This window comes from Lissotriton helveticus, chromosome 1_2 (genome assembly GCF_964261635.1).
Source record: "Lissotriton helveticus chromosome 1_2, aLisHel1.1, whole genome shotgun sequence".
Classification (NCBI taxonomy): domain Eukaryota; kingdom Metazoa; phylum Chordata; class Amphibia; order Caudata; family Salamandridae; genus Lissotriton; species Lissotriton helveticus.
The window spans coordinates 183,168,545-183,190,079 of NC_136058.1; the positions used below are offsets into that span (position 1 = coordinate 183,168,545).

The window sequence follows — 21,535 nt, forward strand, 5'->3', positions numbered from 1 at the left end:
GAGTCAGGCGAGATGCTCCTGATTTTTGTAGCTAAAATTGCTTTTTTTTTTTTTAGCTATCTCTCACCTAATATTGCCTCTGCTTCAATATAAGTCAATAGGGAAAATACATGCACCTGATTTTTCATTCAAAGTTTCCCACTTTCCATTTTTAGGTCGAAGCCTACCAGACAGCGCAGTTGTATGGTTTGCTAAAGACAACTTGGGGACATTCAGAAAGCTTCCTTGGGAACGCATTCCGCCCGTTGCTTACCATTGACTTTGTGATTTGTAACTCAAATGTTCTGGCTTTCTGTTTGCTAGCTTTATTTGTTTTAGGCTGTCTAAGGTGAGTTTGCCTCTCCCAAGGAGCAAAGCCTTTTCACACTAACAAGCCTTGTATTGTTCCATGGGTGCTCCTTTCTGTAAACAGACCTGTAAATCTTGTTCTTACCTTCTCACATTTGCTATGTATTCAAAGACTGAGGTCAAATGTCAGGCTCTGTCTTCCGGGGGAGCTTGGGGTTTACTTTTCTTTCTCTGAATTCAACATGAGAGGGTTTACGCGGCAATCATACTGCATACTGGGTGTAAGAAAGGTTTTTCATAGCACATGACAACATTTAAATGAACTCTGCAAGTATTTCCGAATATATCACAATGAGGAACACAAATAAAGCACTTTTTTTGTTCATTTTGAAGTGTGTTGGAAACAAATACTTTAATATGATCAAAACAGATCATTACACTAAGGGGATGCCATTTCTACACATTATTGTTTGTGAGCTATATAGTTGTATTAGTATATAGTATATAGTTGTATTAGTAAAGCTGAATGTGCAGATGTAATGGTCATTTCAATTGAAAATGTGTTGTCTGCAATGGCAGTGTGCTACCACACCATGTATACTAAATCTTGGCATGTCTGAGGTAGGAAAATGTATACTGGATTTTAAAAGTATAGCGCTTCTAACTCGAGATGAAATCCTACTCTATGTAAGGGTTTCTGGCGTACCGTATGTTATAAGTTCTTCACCAGTTCACTGTGAATTGCGCCGATATCTTGTTACACTCAGAGACACTGAGTGACCAGATGCTCTAACCCACTGCCATTCATCCTGTGCCTTGGTGCAGAAAATTAAGGAAAGAAAAGGGCCACCAAGATGTTCCCCAAAAAGTACTCCCCATAGGCGCAGCGTGCTGCTAACGTGCTTCAGCGCCTCATCATCGGGAATGAAACGCTATATAAGTGTAACAACAGTATAATACGTCGTCCTCCTTTTGAAATCCAGCTAAACTGCTGTCCTTTGCTGATGTAGCAGTGGTGTCTTTCGCACTGTACTCAATTTAAAAAAAGTCAATTTAGAAAGTATTTTCCATGTTTGTGCTCGTTTAACACATACATCTTTGAGGGATACAATCACGAGAATAAGTTTGTTTATATAGGTGTTCTGAGATGTCCGTCGCGTTCACCTGCGATTTGTGGGCAGGCTCTTCCTAAGGGTGAATATTCATGTCCGTTTTTTGTTTTCATGAATTTCCCGTCTCAGGGACCGATGCTTTAGCTGTTGCCTCCACAGGTTGCTCAGCATCTTCCCGCAGGACCCGCCCAGTGCGTGGTCTGAGTTGATTGGCTGTCGAGGATGCATGGAAGTGTATCGGTAGCCAATGGGAAGAGGCCATCTGTGGCAGATTGGCTGTGCTCCGTGGAAGCATCTTCTGACAGCTCGGTCCTGGTTCCTGCACCCCTGTCCAGCGCTCGCGCTCCTCCAAGAGAGAGTGATGACCGGCGTCAGCTGGTTGCTGCTGGCCGGGCTCGCGAGCGCGGTGTGCGCCGAGCCCCTCGTGCACTTCAGGGAGCAGTTCGAGGATGGAGGTGAGAACAGGCTATTGCTTTCGGGCAAAAGGGGCTGTCGCTAGATGGCCAAAACCCTTCGGCTGGCCACTGGCATTTCTGGGGAAAGATATCCAAGAAAGGGGAAGAGGAGACCCCAAGGACCTGTCTTCAACACCTTTGTGTGCGTTGCAAGGCCTCTACAATGCTCGGTTACTTACCGGTAATTTTCATTACTCTGAGTCCATGTCTTCCTCGTCACAATCCCGAGCCCAGTTTCTTTTTTCTGCATGGGAAGAGATAAACTCATAGGTTAGGACTGTGAAAGGAAGATGGACCAGGAGGTAATGTGTTTTACTAGGCACAGTGCAATGTTATCGCCAACACATTCCTGTGTTTTGTCTGAGGCACAATTGTATGGTTACAGAGACAAGTGTATGTGTTATCCTTCCAGAGAGATGCGTGTTATCAGTAAATGCTAATTGGTGCAGTTTTGAACTTTCAAAGACACACTGTAGAAGTGTATTACTAAGGATTGTAATATGCATGTATTTTAGCTTGCTGCAGACAATGTTTGTTTTAATATCAGTGAAATCAATGGTAATATCTTCCCAGGAGACTATAAAACCGGCCCTCTAATAGCCATCCACTGCTGTGTGTTTGATTAATGGGTGGCATTTTGCAAATTGTGGGTCAAGTGGGTTGCGAGCTGATTTTCATGGATCAGGAAAGTCCGAACAATAAATACAGATGCCTTTAAATTCTGTGTTAATCTTGCCACCTTTGCTGCTGCTTCAGAGACAGATGTCAAATTTAAAGCTATGCCTTCTGACAAATTGCTGCTTATTCTTTTAGCATGGGGATTGCTGTTTTCTTTCTCTGGCTTCAAAGTGAGAGGTGTTTATAAAGTGAATTATGTAACAATCTTGCAAGAGCACAGGGAGTATGAAAACATAGGCTGTAGGATGTCCGTTTTATGCAAAACACAACAAAATGTAAATACGTGTAGTTGAACTCTATGCATTCAGCAGTTTGGAAAGCAAAAATAAAACATAGTTGCTTTGGAATTCTGAAGTGTGCTGGAAACAGAGATTTTAATAGAATCAAAACAAATCAAGGCACTTTACTTGGTGATGCACAAATGATAAATATTCATAGAAACAGCGCCTTGAGACCCTCACGGGTGGGTAGCGCGCTTTTATAAATGTAGTGATTGATTGATTGGTTTCCACAAGTTATAATTTTTGTGCTATATAATTTTATCAGTAAAACTGTGAGACAGATGTACGCAGATAAATGTTTGTGATTACCAAATAGTGATTTTTTGCGATTCGCTATTTGGTAATCACAAGCACCCATGCACAAATTTGTGTTTTACACTTTTTGCAATTCCCAGTGGGTTGAAAATAGACCTACCTCACAGGCATGGCCAGCCTGTTAAGAGCGGTTGGGCAGGCTGGGGCGGGGCAGGCTGGGGGGGGAAGTCAATAAAACCCCATACCTTGCGCTCGCCGCATTGCTGAGTCGGTGATACAGCGAGTACAAAGTAAGTGGCTTATTAAAAAAAAAAAATCATAACATTATTTTATTGTTGACAGACAGTACAGTACAAGGGCCTTGTAGGGCACCCAGGGTATGTATACAGGGTAAGTTACATGAAAGCCAACATTTTCAGTAATAATAGAGGATTGATTACATAGTAAATATATTGCAGGAAAAGATAAGAACTGAAGAAAAAAGGAGAAAGAAAAAGAAAAAGAAAACAACAGTGCCACATTACCTCCGTTCAACAAATACCACAATTCTGAAGATAGGGTGAATACTTGCCACCCATAGTTACATCGAATATTAGCACTATGTTACTATTGGTCCATTGATGTCATAGCAGTGGTTCCTCAGTGTCTGTCGGGGGGGTAGGAAGCTCTAGATTTAGCCCCCAGTAATAAGCCCACCTTTTCTAGATTTTGTAATGTTTAAGGGGGCATCCCCTCACTGCAAAGACCCAGAGTTCCAGGCCCAAACAAATGTTTAGCCCTTTTTTCCATACCTCTCGTGACGGTGGTGCCTCGTCTTTCCAGAGGCGGGCGACATCTCGTTTTGCCAGAGTAAGCCCAAGGAATGGGAGATGGCTCTTGCATCTATTCCCACTTATATCCTCTGTGATATGTAACATGGCAAGCCTTGGTGAGGATTCAACGTCCCACCCCAAAACCTCAGACAAACATGTGAATACCCCCTTCCAGAACTTTGATAATGTTGAGCTGGACCAGACAGTATGTAGGAAGATACCCACCATAGAGTTACAGCGTAAACAATGTGGGGACGCGATAAGCCCAGCATGCCACAGCCTGTGTCTGGTATAGTAGGTTCTGTGTAGGTATTTGAATTGAATAAGATGCAGGAGGGCTGCGATTGCTGCGCTGCATGGAGATTCCAGAGCCTAAACCCAGTCATCCTCCTCTAAAGGCCCTAAGTCCTGCTGCCATGTCAACTTTTGCCTCAATAGGGTTAAAATCAGGAATCTCTGTGAGATGAGAGATATACGGGGTAACGGAGTGTCGGAATTGGAGATAATAATACAATTGTGTGCAGGGCATACCATATTCCGTCTGGATATCAAAAAAGGACTTAAGAGTGCATCCGCGTACAACTGTCCCCACTGTATCTATCCCAATGGTCTCCCAGCCTCGAAAACCGGGTAGTCGCGTAAGCTGTGGTAGCTGTCTGTTATCCCACAGTGGAGTTCCCCTAGTGAGTCTCCCTCACCAACCCCTCTGACAGAGTGTCGACTTCCAGATCTTAAAAACCGTGCTTGTGGCAGGTCGTAATTCTCAAAGTAATGCCCCTGAATAAAGAACTGTATGGAGGGTGTTGTCTCCCAGTAACCAACATTCCACAGCATACGCCGGGTCTCCACGGTCGCCATACCACCAGTCATTGAGGACAAGTAGATGAGAGGCCATGTAGTATGCCTGGACGTCCGGAGTGGCCACTCCGCCGGAGTAGATGGACTGGAAACAGGTCCTCCGGGCCACTCGCGATGCACCGCCCCCCCAAAGAAAGCGGGCCAGGATAGCATTCAACTGACAAAAAATGTTGGTTTTATCAGATAGGGATGGTTTTGTAATTGATAAAGGAGGCGAGGCTGGGAAATCATTTTGAAAATAGCGGATCTACCAAAAAGAGACAAGGGGAGATGGAACCACACTCGCCTCTGGTTGCCCACTTGTTTCCATAGAGGGGCGAGGTTCTTATTCCACGCCAATGTCGGAGACAAGGAGAAATATACTCCCAGATATTTAAAGCCATCTGGGGCCACTATCCCTTCCCGCGACCAGTCGCCCAACTGATCTCCGCCCAGCAGCGCACACAAATAGGATTTTCCCTGGTTCATGTAAAGGCCGGATGTTTCACCAAAGATCTGCATGATGCGGAGAAGGCGTGGACCAGTTCGGTCGAGGTTTGTGAGGAAAAACAAGACATCATCCTCATAGAGCGCTATGCAATCAGACAGGTCCGGTGCCCACTCGAAGCAGCGCAGCTGCTCGTCTATGTGTATCCAAGCCGCGAGCGGCTCCATAGTAAGAGCAAAGAAATAAGGGGAGGGCGGACAACCCTGGCGCGTCCCCCTCTCAATAGGAAAGCTTTGAGAAACCGAGTCGGTCACACGGACTGCGGCAGTTATGTCCATGTAGAGGAAGCGAATAAGGCTCAATAACCAGGGTCCGATATTGAGGCGATTAAGCAGGGCAAAGTGATATGTCCAGCTTAGGGAAGGTTTATTAATTTTTTGTTAATTTAATTTTACCTATACCATCATCTGTCAACTTCCTCACCACCCCTCCCCACCACTCTTACCTGTGTCAGCTGCACTGACTACCTCATCAATATTATTGAGGTAGGTCTTGGTTTGCAACCCGTTGGAAATCACAAAAATCACAGGGATGGTGACCATCATGTCTGCGATTGTTTTTCAATAAAGCAATTCTTTTTTTGAAATGCAGACCTTTTTCCTTAAAGGAAAGCGGAGCGTTTCAAAAGGAAAAAATATATATTTTCATTTTTTGAGAGCAGGCAGTGGTCTGTGGGACAACTGCCTGCTCTTAAATAATTTTTTTACAAAGATTCACAAAGGGGAAGGGGTCCCTTGGGGTCTTCTTCCCATTCGCGAATGGGTTACCACCTACTTGAAGTAGGTGGTAAAATGTGAATGTTTTGCGACCACATTTCGGTTGCAAAACATTCACAGATACCATTGCAATTCGCTATTAGGAAGGCATGCCTTAAACACACCCCCTTATACCGTCTCGTAAACCCAAATTGAGATTCGGTAACAGGTTACCGTATCGCAAATTGGGCTTTTGTACATTACAAAATGCCTTTTTGCATTCGCAAACAGCAGAACAAATTTTTTTTTATACATCTGGCCCCATATGTCTATGCAAATTTAGTGGCCATTTCAATGGAAAATGTGCTGTCTGCAAATGGCAATGTGCTACCACACAATGCGTTAGTTATCTTAAAAAAATCGCCAGCCTCATGTCTATTAAAGGTAGGTGGGTTGTAATAGTTTGTCAATCTAAAAAGTCTGGGGAGCACTGACCTAAGGCATAGAATGAAATATAGTACCCTAAGCAATGGAATGTGAGCTGAATATAGAGGCGCCTGTTGTCAGGTTCATTGGAGGTTGAATATTACTCTGGTGATGGAGATATGGTGCCATGTCATCCGGGGCAGTGTTGTTATACAGGCCCCCGCATCCCCTGCGGTGGATTGGGCCGAAGCCCTAGGGGGCCCTCTCAGCACAGTTCCCTAGCCTGAGAGCTCCTGGTTGAGTCCAGATCGGGGGCCCTCCATGGACCTTGCAGGGGGCCTCCTCAAGTTACATTACGGCATTGATACGAGGACCCTCTGGGGGCGTATTTTATCTGGGAGCAGAGGTTCGCCAATGTTATCCAGGGAAAAATGTTTGTGTTATTCTGGACCAAAGAAGCATGTGTACTATTTTAGGGCATTGGGGTAGGTGTTCTGATGTAAGCAGGGCCGGACTGGCCTTAGCGGGCACTGGGCATTTCCCCGGTGAGATGGAGGAGTGGGGGCCGTTTTTTTGCCCGGTGGGAGCCAGTTTTATCACTGGGGTCCGGTTTTGCAGCAGTGCTGCAATATCAGCTCCCTTGTAACAAAAGCGGAAACCGTGCTTCTTGCCCGCCCCACCCGTGCTCCCAGGGCCAGTCGAGCAGCAATCTGCCAGGGCTGGTTGCTGTTCCCAATTTATCCCTGGATGTAAATAGCATTGCATATTAGTCCAGGACACAGGGTTGTATGTTATTTGTGGCACAGGGTGCAAGCAGGCTATCCTTATGCTAATGTTGTAAGAGCATAAGGGTATAGGTCTGTTATCTCAGGGCTCATATTTGAGTGTGTTTTCCAAGGGTGTAAGTTATGTATGCGTGTTATTCTCTACCTTAGTGTGCAAGTGTTAACCAAGGGCATCTGAGTGCGTGCGCAGCTTTTTTCAAAGGCAAAGAATGAACGTGCTTTATCTGGAGATGCAGGGTGTTGTGTCTTGTGGTGCAAGCTGTGTGTCCATTAAACAGTAGTAGGGGTAGTTTCTCAGGCTCATGGCATATGTGTGTATATAACAGTAGAACAGTCAGATTTGTGCAGACGAGGGAGTGTAGAGGTGGTATCTTATATCAATGGGGCATATGTTTTTTGAGGCCCAGCATGTATGTGTTTTCCATAGTGATGTGTTATCTATGGGTTTTAAGGGTATTTTTATCCAAGGGGTGCTGTTGGAGGCGTGCAGGGGGGGGAGAGGCAGGGTTGAGGTTAGTGGTAGCTAGAGTATTCAGCTGCTTAGAATGCCACTGTTGTTTGTGGCTGGAGGTCACTTATTTCTTGCTTCTTATTAACAAAGAAGCCACAAATTTCCACATAGTCCTACACACTGTGTAAATGTGTGACTATATGTCCAATTCACAGAAACTCTAGGAGGGTGAATGAGTTTCTTATTAATTTCAGAATTTCTTTTTTTAAAATAATTTTTCTACAAATACAGGTACATTCCCATTGCAGTTGAGAGTTCCAGTTGTTCGTTACATGTAGTCACATTAAAAAAAAAAAAAACCCGGAGCAATAATTACATACTAGCTTATCTGTTGTTAACAGTCGAGCAAATTGCCCCCCTTTTTTTTTTTAAGCTTATCCATCCGGGGCCCTCTGTATTGCCGACGAGGTTAGAATAAGGATAGAGAAGTGTAGGAAGAAAGTAGAGGAGAGGAAGGCTAGTGTGCAAGAAATGTCTTTTGGTTCAATGCTTAGCCTGGGTTGGGGACAGCGTTTGTATGATCTGCTCCTGCAGCGGGAACACTGGTGGGTTCATGGTGGGTCGTATGTTCCCAGAAAAGTGTCAAGCGACTTCCACATCCCGCTAGATGCTGGTTTCCAGGGAGATTTTTGCAGGGCCGTGCTATCTGCTCCTCCGAGGAATGTCACCCAGTTGAACCAGCACCTGTATGATGTTTTGGCGGTATCTTTCCAGTTTGTAAGGACCAACTTGACGGCAGCGGTCAGCAGGAGGTCAAGGAGCTCCCTATCATGTTGTGTGGAGAGATGTGCAGTTATGAAGGCTGTGGTAAGGGAGGAGAAAGCCAGGGTTATTGTGCATCCCAATGCCTTTTTAATGAAGCCAAAGATTTCTTCCCAGGACTTTTTGAGTTTGGGGCAGTAGTATATGAGATGCGCTAGGTCTCCCTTCCCCCTGGTGGAATTCCAGCATAGGTTGTCATCTCTGAGGCCTAATGATGCCAGCCGGGCGTGTGTCCAGAATGTTTTGTGGAGCCAGAATTTTGTCTGTGACAGTGTTGATGTGATTTTGTTGTGTAATGGTGATGACCAGAGTAGAGCTAGGTCTTGGTCCGTGAGTGGGGTCTCCGTCTGTTTTACCCAGTAGCTAGTGATTTTGTCGTTGAGATTGGTGGTCTTTGGGCATAGTAGTTTATATAGGTGTGATACTTGGTGGCCTATTTTATTGAGGTTGGCGACGTACTGAATGATTGAGGGTGTGTGTGGCGAGAGCTTGGTTTTTGAGAGGCCTGTCTTGATTTTAAGGACGTTGTAGAGCTCTATTGGAGGGAGATTGTGTGTAGCCCTAAGCGTGTTGCCCTACGTGTGTTGCCCTAACTGCCCATTCGTGGAGTCTCCTCATGCATTGTGTTAATAAATTAGAACCACTTCAAACCCTTTCTTCCGTCTTTCTTTTCATGGGGAAGTATTTTCTATGAGAAGTCTACACTGGTGCCCGTTCCCATACTTAAGGTGGAGCTTACATGAGTACCATTGAGTTGGGTAACAATAAACATCTGTTTTTTAGTGCCATGATACCCCTCTGGGTGAACGTGTCCTTCACAAATACCCATGTTCTGTTATGTTATGCACACTTGGATCAATCAAGTGCAAGTTTGCAAGTGAAGTATGAGTGATTCATTGGAATTGTCTGTGAATACCCAGAATATCATGCCTCAATTGTTCAGCTGACCTGAATTTCGTTTTCCTTACCATGCCTTAGGACCCTTCACACCTACTTCTCTTCAGTCATGGCAGAGCACAAGTGTAAGCGACATACTAGTGTGCAAAAATGGATTTCAGAAACACCTATCAGTTTGGCATGCAGAGTGTCAGATTCTTGTAAGCAGAGTCAATTTACATACAAAAAAAGATTTGTAAACAGGGCCCTATGTGGGTTTCATCCCAAAGTAAAGGAGGAGGTATCTTATAACCTGGGGCCCTGGGTGATTAGGTCAGTGCATACTTTTTGAGCAGGTGGTGGGCATTAGCACTCTTTTTTGGGGATAGGGACTTACTTTTATTATTAAGCTTTAACCCAGAGCAGAAGAGAGAAAGTCAGAAAAGGAAGAACGAATGAAAGGGAGAAATTTATGAAAACAATGACACAGGAAGAAAGTAGGGATACAAAATTGCATGCAAGAGAGGAGCTCAAAGCATGACTGATAACTCAGAGCACACATGTAATTGTTATCTTATAACTGATTCCCTTCGGTAATTGTTCAGATACGCTAAGGAATGATGGAAGGATCATGTATTTTGAATTTGTATCAATAACGTTTTGTTGTCTCTACGTAGAATATTGCCTGTATCCAAGTCTCCCATGCTACAATCTGATTGTCAGAACAAATCTTGGAGCATTGATGCAATAGGCTACATACAACTCCTCTCTGCTTTACTGTGTATGTAACTGTCCTTTTACTGATCCTGTTTGATTGCTTTGTTGTGGGCGGCCGAGGACCTCAACCGTTGCATCAAGAGGTTTTTGTATATCAGGGAGATTGGTTTACCACTTTTTTCTGTAGTTAGAAGTTTGGTTCATATCTTCATTCAATTCATGTTAATGTTATGTTTATTAATTACATTTATAGAGCGCGGTATACACCCACACAGAAGTCTCTTGGCACTAGAACTGGCTTTACGAAGTGAAAAGGTGGGTTTTGAGACTTTCCCTAAAAATGAGGTGAGCAGCTGCCTTCTTTACAGAAGGAAGAGTGTTGCAAGGGGGGTAGCCACGCCTACAAAAGATTAGCCTCCTTGTGAGGACTTGTTTAACCATGGCATGGCGGGATTATTAGTGTTAGAAGAAGCAAAAGTCTATGGGAACATATTTTCGAAATCTGCAGCTGAGGAATCCTGGGGAAAGACATCTGATGCATTTGTACACATCACAGATAGACTTGAAGCAGATTCTTAGTTGACTTAGGAGACAGTGGAGCTTGCAAAAGGCAGGATTGGCCAATAATTAGCAACGAACCTAAGTACTCTCCTTTGCAGTTTGGCCTGGATGTCTTGTAGCCTGTGGACTTGACACTCTGAATTGCCTAGGGATTGGACTAGCCCTGCTGCGACAATATCACAGCTGAGACTACATTGCCTCTACTTTCCTCAGGCAAAAGTTTCAGAAAAGGTCTAAGCTTCTGAAAGAGAAAGGCACATGCGGCACTAAAGTTGGGAATTGCTAGCTGAGTCTTAGATGGTTGTCCGGTTTTATTCCCAAAGATATGACCACGATCTTGTGATAGGGAAATGGCCCACGGGAGTTTGACCAAATGAATGGGGACCAGATCTGTGGGTTGCAACCAACTATTAAAACACTTTTATCAGGATTCATTTTTAACCAATTTCGGTCCATCCATTTTTTCATATAGTCTAAACGAAGTTATTAAAGGGTTTTTTCCTTATAATGGACCACCAGAAAAAAATCTCTGTGATTAGCTTTCCTTAACCCATTCCATTTTTCATTGTTATTTATTAATACTTTCGGTACAGTATTTCTCATAGTAGTAATTTTAAACACTAAATTTGACAAGCAATTTAGAAACAACACAATTAAAATATTTAAACACTTTTATTTTATTAGTATGTATACAATTTCAGGGCGATAACACTGTTCCATCACCTGCCTTTTTCAAAATTGTTACCCCTTGTCATTGTGTCAGATAATTTCCAAAGGTTCCATGGATGGCTTTCCTTCTTTCTAAAATTCAGAGCATTCTGAATGCTGCAGCTCGAAGTGAAGCGAAAATAAATGTTGGGGTTCAATGATAATGAAATCACACAATACATTGACAATAAACCTGTTGTCCAGTGAGACTTTACACTGTTGATACTTTACATTTGTCAATGTACCAATGGCCCATCTCTCCCTTGGACAAGTTTGTCTTACCTACACAAGTGTTGTCTTAATGTAAGACAGATATTCATGTGTTTTTACTAGAGAGTGGGCCTTTGGTGCATTGACAAATCTAAAGTATCAACAGTGTAATGTCGCATTGGGCAACACATTGTCACTGTATTGTGTGATTTCATTATCAATGAACCCCAGCATTTATTTTCGCTTCAGTTTAATATCATTTGATGCATTTAGCAAGCATATACGCCTGTCTGTTGGATTTTTTCATTGTTTTGTTATTTCAGATAAATACTACTAATTCATGTACAATGTCACGAAAGGGCATCCTAGACTGACTTTAATGTTACAATGTTTTATATTTTTGAATGATTCCCTTGTTGGTAGATTACCTTACCAATAGCCTGATACCCAAGCCTACAATGGACTAACGGGTTGCCCTCTTCTACACAATAGCAGCTCGAATTGAGACATACTAAGAAGCAATACAATAGCTGGCCTTACCACAATCCCAGCATTAATATATATTAGGATACAATTTAAAGCCCTCAACTACCACAACAGGGTCACGTTCGTCAGTGTTGTTCACTCAACCTTACATTTAGTAAAATGTATTCATATAGAATCTACGCCTGTTTTCAATACATTTCTAGAGCTTCATTGCCTACAGCCGTGTTAGACAATTCCCCATTGAAGCAGCTCGGCTTTGAAATCCAATTTTACACCTATGAGAGGTATTTATGACTATATAATAATTGAAAGAAGCACCGAGTCTTGGATTATCCATCAGCAAGGTCTTCCTATTATTCCCTTCCAGTTGTCCTTGAGGATATTTTTTTTGTTCATAATTTCCTGTTGTGTGTTGGTAAATAGAACAAAAGTAAGACATATTTATAGACTTGCAAGACAATGTGAGATTTGAAGATAAATTATCAGTAGGTAGGCTTTAGCTGAATACGCAGCCGTTATTTTCATTTCACAATGACTGGTGCACTGTTCGAATGAAAAACAGATTTTGCAAGTCTTTGAAATGATTTGTTTTAAATTGATCTTAATCAATTTTACATTTTCCAGTGCTCCACCTGGGTATATTGTACAAAGGATATAATGTGCATGCCATTTCTAAGGATAAGCATCATGGGCATATTCAGGCACTGAATTACGTGGCATCTGCTGCCTGAATGCAACACTAAGTTACATTTAGGACAATCTTATGTTAATTTATTTTTATTTTACAGAGTTTTATATAGCACGAACTTGACCCGAATCGGGTATCAGAGCGCTTTACATAGCACCAGTTGCATTACATGAGGACACATTCATTTTTTTGTTAGACACGAGGAGATTAAGTGATTTGCCCAGAATCACAGAATGTTCAGCGTCATTGCCGAGACTCGAACCGAGTTCCCCAGATTCGAGGTCGACCGCCCTAGCTGTTAGGCCAACTCCTCTCCCCACTTAAACTTTACAACTTAATCTTTACAACTTAAACAAGAAAGAAGCATGAAATAAAGCCAGGTCAAACTTCCCCTCCTGCCAGCCAGCTACGCCTCCCCAGGCACCATTACCACTGAACGTAATGATGTCTTATATTTGTGTTCGAGGTATTGGGGTGTGTGCTGATCCCTGCGCCCAAGCTTTCTGAGCAACCGGGGACCCATTAAATACATAATGAGTATTTACCACTCCTTCTTTACGTGTCATCAAACCTGAAGTCTATGGAGCTTTATCTAACGCCTTGGGGCTGATAGCTCGCAATGGGGGGTTCCTATTCCAACATCACTTTCGGCCAAGGTATTCCCCCTGACCTTTAGCTGCTTGAAGAAATTTCAGCCAATGCAAGTCTTTCCATATGTACTTTCCCTCGTCCCAGATCCAATGACTGTGAGGACCACCATCTCATCGAGATGAGTCTCTTAGAGAGAATCAGTACCAAGTTGTTAAATTTGCTGTGGGACTTGTCAATTTTAGGTCTTGTCATGAGTCCCAATAACCATACCGTAGGTTAATCTATACTCTATCTGCCTGTCCAATCTGTGATATCAGCCGCCACTTCCATCCACCATCGCTGTATTACAACACATGACCATACTATGTGACCAAAGGTAGCTCCACCCAGCAAGCCTTTGAAATTATGAGAGGTGAACAGAAGGAAGAACAACGTAAGTGGTGAAGAGAAGAGAAAAAAGGGTTGGTTTGTGTAGTGCTCAACATTTAAAGAAACATAAGGTGTGTGTTGCCAGTGTAAATTAAGTCCACAGGCTTGTAGATAATGCACATCTTTCAAATTAAAATGGGATAAGCAAGAGGCGTGACTTGTGGGGTTGGAGTTTTTATTCGTTGAGGCTGTCCTTTAGTAGCTTGTGGTTACTAATTAGGCCTTTGTTGAAATGTGTCTAAATTATCACATTTATGAATGTACAACAACCAAGTCCATTAAGTGCATCTGGATGCTTTCACAGCCTGTTTCCAGTGGGACAGGATGTTCATCACATTCAAAGAGAGCGGTAGACGAAAACAGTCGTTTTAACTCAGTCTTAGTTCAGTTTTGCATGCATAACAAACTATGACCATGCTAAGGACAAGGTTAAATAAAAATGTCAGTTGAGTTTGGAACACGTGTTATCTCAAAATGCTTATAGAGGTTTACACCCATATCACATATGGATCAAATGACCAGGTTATCCTTGGCAGTACCAGCAGAATAGCAATGGTAGTGAACCCATTGTATGCATTATGTCCAGGATTTTCTAAGGTGTGTCCCAAACTTAGCTTGAGTAATAGCAGCAGTCATTGTGGTTTTAAGTATGGGTTTCCTCATTTGGGACAATTGGTCCTATGATGGGGATGACAGTTTGAGTTATACAGGTCAACAACAACAACAACACTTTATTCAGCTTTTGTAAAAAACCATAAAAGTCAGGATTACAGAAATCCAAAGTACATCATTCCCATGTTTCATCTTCCATCGTTTACAGTTCTTCATTAAAATACACATGATTAAAAATGCAAGTAAATACGAAGTAAAAAGATACCAAAGCAGCCTCACATCAATGCCCGATCCACCGTCAATAATTAGTCACAGCTCGATCTTAGCCTGACTGCAGACTTTAAAAAGTAAGAACATACAAAACTGTGCTCCCAGAAAGCATTAATAAAAAAAAGTAAAAGCAGGACGCACTTGTTTAAAACTTGCCTTTTATAAATTGGAATGATATAGGTCTTCCTCAGTACCTCACAGTAGCTACAAAACTTTAAAAAGTGGAGAATGTCCTGTGGAGACTTCCCATCTCAGCCACAGGGCAACAGGGTCTCACCTTTATTTTTCCCAGTGGATGGGCGAGAAGAAGTTGGAATAAATAAAAGCGGAACCTGGTCAGTAAAAAGCGGTTATAAGAACTAAGAAGCCCTTTAAGATATGGTTCTATAAATTGAAAAGTTTTCAAGATGATAAATCTACATATACTGGGCTTCCTTATCTTATGCTCTTCCCTGTCTGCTACCAACTGTCTGAGAAAAGCCTCCATGGCCCAAACCAGGCCCTTCCTGCTGGCTGATTCCTGGTTGGTAAAGAGATCAGCTCTTCCTAGACCCCTAAAGCTTTCCCATATGTATTTGAGCTAGGGACAATAATAAACGCGGTCAAGGGCCCGACAGTCCTTTAGGATCTCTTTATTTAAGGCAGTCTCATTACCTATCCATATTTTGATCCAAAGGAAGAGGGGGCGAATAGACAACTAGTCGGACAAATGGGCCTAACCCACCTCTTCGTGTACTATAAAAGTGAAGGTTCACTGAGGTACACATAAGAGCCGTCTCAGGAAGTTATTTTCAACTCTTTGGAGCTCATCATTGGAGATTTAGCCCCAGATTTCACTACTGTATGCAACCTGTGCAATGCACTTGGCTCTATAAATCTGCAGGAGTGATCCTCTTGTTGTTTTGCCCAAACGAGAGGCAAAGTTGAAAACAGCAGTGTTAGCCCATAAAAATTCCTCCAGCTTTCTGCTTTTTAATGGTTCCCAGTTTAACTTGGCATCCAGCGTAACCCCCAGGTAAGAAAAAGCACTGGTCTTTGGGACTAAAATAGACCCAACCTTAAAGTTAAAGGACTTCCGTGAGCTTTATCCCACCTGCATCACATATGCCTTGAAGTTATTAAGCATCAGGTCCCTGTATACCATAAATGTCATGAAGGAGTTAAGTAGAGTTTGCAGCCTCCTCGCGGTCCTGGCCATGAGGACTGCATTGTCCGCACACAATAATACTTGCAAGCCGCGCCGTCCAACGGGGGGAAATCCACCTTTGTGTCTACTAATACCTTCTCCAAATTATTAATATATAAATTTAATAAAAATGGGGCCAATATGCAATCCTGTCAAACCCCTCTCTGGATTGACAACATGCTGGGTCACCTTGCAGTCATTAGTATAATGTACCTCCGCTTTAGTGTCCCTATGGAAGTCTCGAAAAAAGATGACAGTGTCTTTATCCACTATCATACATAACAAGGTCTCCCATAGCTTACTTCTGTTCACATGATCAAAGGCAGAGGACAGGTCCATGAAGGCTAAATGAATAGGCAACTGTGTTCTTGTTTAGGATCACAAACAAATTCAAGCATTGGTCCACTGTTGACCTCCCAGGACTGTGGGTTAGATATGTAAAGATCCGGGGGAATGCCATCAAGTCCTGGTGTCTTGTTTCTAGACAGTCCTTTGATACCCTGTCTAACTTCTTCAGCTGTGATAACAAGAGCCGATTTCCCTTCTCCACTTCCTTAAGCTGTACTCACATCTAATGGGCATCTGAACATTTCCTCAAAGTGACCTACCCATTCGTCTTCTGTGATACGCGCATCTCCTGCCAGAAAATAACTTTTGACAATGCTCCAAAACTTCCCACTGTTCTTTAAGGTGCTAGCCTCGGAGAGCTTGCTCCATGCCTCCTTCCTCAGCTCGGACTTGTACCTTACTAATTCGGCTTTATATAGCTTTCTACAGGCTTTTACCAAAGCTGGATCCCTTGGTCTGGTGCCTAACGCTTCCCTCAGTTTCTTAACCGCACAAGAGCAGTCTTGATCAAACCATCTTGGGGCCCAGTTCGACGGGTACAGGGACGGAGCCTTTAATAGGTCTCCAATAGTACAAGAGATGACCGAGAATGCCTGCAGAACGATCCACAGCATTACCTTCTGGTTTGTACAGATATCTATCCCCCTATGGCACCGAGCTAAAAGGGACTCGTAGAAGAGATCTGAGATTATCTGTGCCAATCTTAGCCTTCTGCTCCAGTGGCGTGGCTTTCAGTATCCCCCACCTGTTGTCTTCCTAGATTTCCCTAGTGGAGGCCAACTGATCTTGATACACACAGGGTTGTGGTCTCTGAAGATACTGTCTTCTATAGAGAAGTCCAATAAAAGTGAATAAAGGAGGATTGAACCAAAAATAAAATGTATAAACAATGCACTTCCTCTCACTGTAAAGGTGTGAATAATGGGTTTCCTGTCTTGGTCCAGCCGGCACATGGCCAGGGTTAGATCGAACTCATCAACTACGGAATAAAGAATGTCTTACTGCTTAGTATGGTTTATGTGAATGTTCCTCAAATGAGGGTAGCCCATGTCATTTAAATTCGAAACACTCATGCCCCCACATAGATGAAGGTTAAAATCACCTGTGATCATGAGATTTCTAAAGTGAGGAGCATTAAAAGTCCATTTTCTTAGAAAGGAGCCCATCCTCGAGATATTACAAACAACCGGAAAAGCAGAGGCAGCATTATAAAAATTCAGAAGCAACAAATTATCAGACCAACAGGAACAAAACAAAGCCTATACACAAGGATTATCAGTTGGCAGCCCACCAGACTACAGTGAACTGCTAGTGAGACATAGATTACCAACCCACCCTTAGATCTTCCCACCCTTGATGGGGTGGCAGGCACAAAATAAGCCTACAAAGAAGCTGTTCGTGATGTACCATGTCTCCTGAAGGCATATCACATCAAATCCTTTTACAAATATTCTCCAGCCGAGGTCAGAAACTTGCTTGCTTATCCGGCTATGTTCCATGATACAAATTTAGAAGCCTTACCAACCTACGGACTAACCGAGAGGCCAGGTGAATTCTGAGAACAAGAGATTATTTACTCTGCTGGATCCGTCACAATGAGTCAATCGCAGGTGCCTAACATTTCCAGTGGAGCAAATCTATTAAACATGGGTGTGTCATGGGTCACCATCTGCCAACCACGCTGGGAGTGAGGAGGATGAGTAAGAAACCTTCACGGATTTGCATCACTAGGCATCATCACGCTACTCGAGGATCTATAAAAATGCCCCAGGAGGAGGGCTACGATGGACGAGACAGGACCACGGGGTTTACTCTGATTAGCCGCTTTTGGTCTATGTTGAGAGCAGACAGGCGGTAATCTTGTGCTTCAATCCAACCCTAGCACAGTTGAACTGCCGCCTTATAAAATTCCTTGATCTCACTGAACAGACAATAAAAAAACGTATCTCTACTGCCCTTGCACAATCACCATATGATGGTCCCCGGAACTAATCTAGTCAGCTTAGAAAATTACCCTTAATAACTTAAGCAGAACATCAGGACCACTTCCCCAGTGACATCTTAAAGCTGTTTTTACTGCCTCGAACAATTTCACTGGCGAGGGAGCCCCAATGAGAAGCAACGAATCTGAGGACGGATTGCTCAATAACATATCCTATATGAGACAGACTTTTTAACCTGACTAAAACAGTAACCACATTTTATACGGCTTTATGTAAGATACAGTCTGGATTGTTTTAAAACTAGTTAATTTCTTTGAAATAGTTAACCATTTGAAAACTGGTCACACCTTTGTAACAGTGGATTGTTGTTTTTAAAGATTATTTAATGTATGCAACGGTTTTAATTAATCACGCATAATAATAAATTACTTACTTACTTACTATGTGTAGAACAGAACTTTGGTGGGTTATGAATTTCCCCCTGTTATTGTTCTTATGGTTAAACTTAACAGGATTTACAGGAAGATGCATCAAGCATTTTTGCGAGCGCAAACGGTGCGAATCGCAAAATTCGGCCGTTTGCGCCCGCAAAAATGGCATTTGAGATGCATCAAGGGTCCATGCACTCGCAATTTAAGAATTCGCAAATAATTGCGAGTTCTCAAATTGCGATTGCATTTAAGGAATCGCAATTTGCGATTTCTTAAATGCAGTGCATGAACCATTCCAAGATTGCGAATTCGCAATCTGGGGCCGCTGTTTACCGTGAAGTCAAACTACGTGGTAAATAGCAAAAACTTAGAAATATGCACTTTAGTGCATTTTTCTAAGTTGTACATTACACACACACATGTCCTTGGGACATGTGTGTGTGCAACACCAGTGAACATTACCATTTCAGGGGTGCAACAGGGTGTCCTTTGGACACCCTGGCACCCTTGAAATGGCGGCACATTTGCGATTCGCTAATTGCTAATCGCAAATAAAGAATGACTCCCCATTCATTCGTTTAGGAATGAATGGGAAAGCCATTCCTTATTTGCGATTAGCGATTAGCAATTCGCAAATAAGGAATCAGTAGGAATCGCAAATAACATTGCGATTCCTACATGCATCCCGTTTTGCGAGTCTTTATTGGCGAATCCTTAAAATTCGCTATTAAGGACCCGCAAAACATAACTTTGATGCATCTGGGGGTAAGCTCTGAAACAAATTGGGAAATTGGAGATATATTGACCACACAAGAGTGGTCTGTTCTTGGTAGATCCCGGATGTTATAAAGTTCAAGGGTTTGTTTTTCACTTTCTAGTAACTACCCGAGAGAGGGGAAGGGGAGAGATGTGTTCAGGCAGGGCGCTTACGACTACGTCGGACTAGACACACAGAGGCGGAGTCCAGTGACAGCATTTATCCCAGAGTCTAACAGGAAAAAGGTCACAGAGGTAAGGATATATTGAAATGTGAAGAGGAGCAGTGGGTGATATGAGGAAAAGATCAGGTACCTTAGCGGATATTTCGAGGGACATGGCGCACTCCTGCCTAAGTAATATGGTATTGTGTTGTAATTGTATTTATATAGCGCTTACTACCCCTGCTGAGGCGTCGAAGTGCTTTTTGGTGAGTAGTGCTGGGAGAAACACACAAGTGTGGGGAGGAAACAGGGAAACTTCGGAAAAACGTCATGGGCAGGTGTTTGCAACAAATTACTCGATTGACCCAAGAGTGGTGTTGACCTGGGCAGCGCCAGGGGTGCCCTTCTATGTGGAGACTGGCAAAGCATTGGTTAAGACCTTGGTCAGTACTAGTTAGTGGATGGAATTGGGACATGAGAGATTGGACCGGGCTAAAAATGTTCAAATGAACATGACAAGCTGAGATGAAAAATGACTTTTACACCGATATTTTGGAGAAAAGAAAGTCGATCTGAGGGAGGGCGGCTGGTAGAGTAATTTAAAACGTGCCGATAAGTTACAGGACTCCTGAGACCTTGATGGAGATTGTAAATATTCGACCCTCAATGGTCGCGAAATGAAAATACATTGCAGACGCATTGGTGTGATGATTGCGTCTCCTGCGCACGAATTTCATCCTTTTAGGACAAATGTCGTATGCTCATGTTTGGATATTGTCAAGAAAACCAATAAATATATATTTAACATTAGAAATACATGATTTATCTGTACAGAAAAAATGCGAGCGTTGATTGTTGATGGTTGCAACGGCACGGATTGTTGTGCAAAGTTTCAATATGTAATATGGGGCTAAATTGTACATTAAGTTAAATCAGCATCCTCGCAGGTGTGCAATCCATGAATCCAGCCCATGTTTTTAGACACTAGTATTAGTATCATTTTACAAACATGCTTTAAAATGCATAATGAAAATCGGCTGCTACTTCTTGCTCCACACAAGTTGCCGGGGGTTTCTGCGCTCCTAGGTAAACTATGTCATACATTTGGCAATTATGAATTTTGTTTATCCCCTGAATGAGGAATAACCCCGAGCAGCACTTTGGAATACTCCTGCGTGTCCAGTGCTTTTTTAAAAATCGATTTCTGGGACAAATTGGCTGACAAATACCGCATATTTTGAGCAAACAGACGATTTCCGTCAGAGGGCCAGTAGGGTTGGAGTGGTGGGGGTCAGGTGGTAAGGGGGTCAAAGCTTGCTGTGGCAGAGGTGGGGAGGGTGTATACTTCTTCCCTGGTGCTATGTGAGTCAGGTGATAGCTGGGTTTGTACTTCTGCCCCTGCAGTGGTTTTGCCAGGTGAGATTCCATACCCACTGAAATTGTGCCAGTGTTTCCAGACTCGAAGTTAATGGGTCTAGAAACACAAGGCTACTTGTAACAGCTCAAGGCAGTGTCCTCCTCCCCGGAGTTAACCCAGGGGTGGAAGGGGTATAGGGGGAATACTGTCGGTAGTAGTAAGGGCATTAAAGGAGAAATCATTCCTGTTTTTTCATTGATCTAATCCGTCTCCAACCTGATTACTCTCCTTCTTCCCTGGTGCTATGTTTTTCTCACTGTTTGAGGTGCAGGGCCGCTGATCATACTGTGAGCAGTTGCTAACACAGAACAATATGGTCCTACTCTCTGCAGCTTCTCCGGCTCGCCAGAGGACGTTAGTGGTATGGTGAGGTCGAGACACCTTGACTAATGTGTGACTACAGGGTCCATCCCCATCGGAAAATCCATGTTGCAAGAGAATACCATAATATAACCTATTGCGAAGAATGGTGAAAAGTGTAAATTACGAATTTACCACCGCATGCCTTAGCCTACATGCTACCACAAGCTGGGAAATTAATTCTAGCCATCCGTTCTGAGGAAAGTCATATTGACAATGTAGGCACTAAAATAGGGGGGAAACATGTAGACCTAGCTTGTGTGAGATCATGATAATCTCACATCATATTCACAATCACTATTTTTTAATCTTACCCAAGGTGTCCACGGTTAAAATAACCTTGAGGGACGGATTACCTTGAGGTAGTTTTAATTCAC

General features: G+C 42.9%; 1 protein-coding gene across 1 annotated transcript in view; it reads left to right on the forward strand.

Moving 5' to 3' along the window:
- Window positions 1-1,686: 1,686 nt before the first annotated feature.
- Window positions 1,687-21,535, forward strand: part of LOC144799482 (calreticulin-like) — a 161,847-nt gene continuing 141,998 nt past the window's right edge. Inside the window, exon 1 of the mRNA XM_078670817.1 lies at window positions 1,687-1,855. Coding sequence (XP_078526943.1) covers window positions 1,762-1,855 — 94 coding nt within the window. The 5' untranslated portion in view covers window positions 1,687-1,761. The remainder of the gene's footprint in view (window positions 1,856-21,535) is intronic.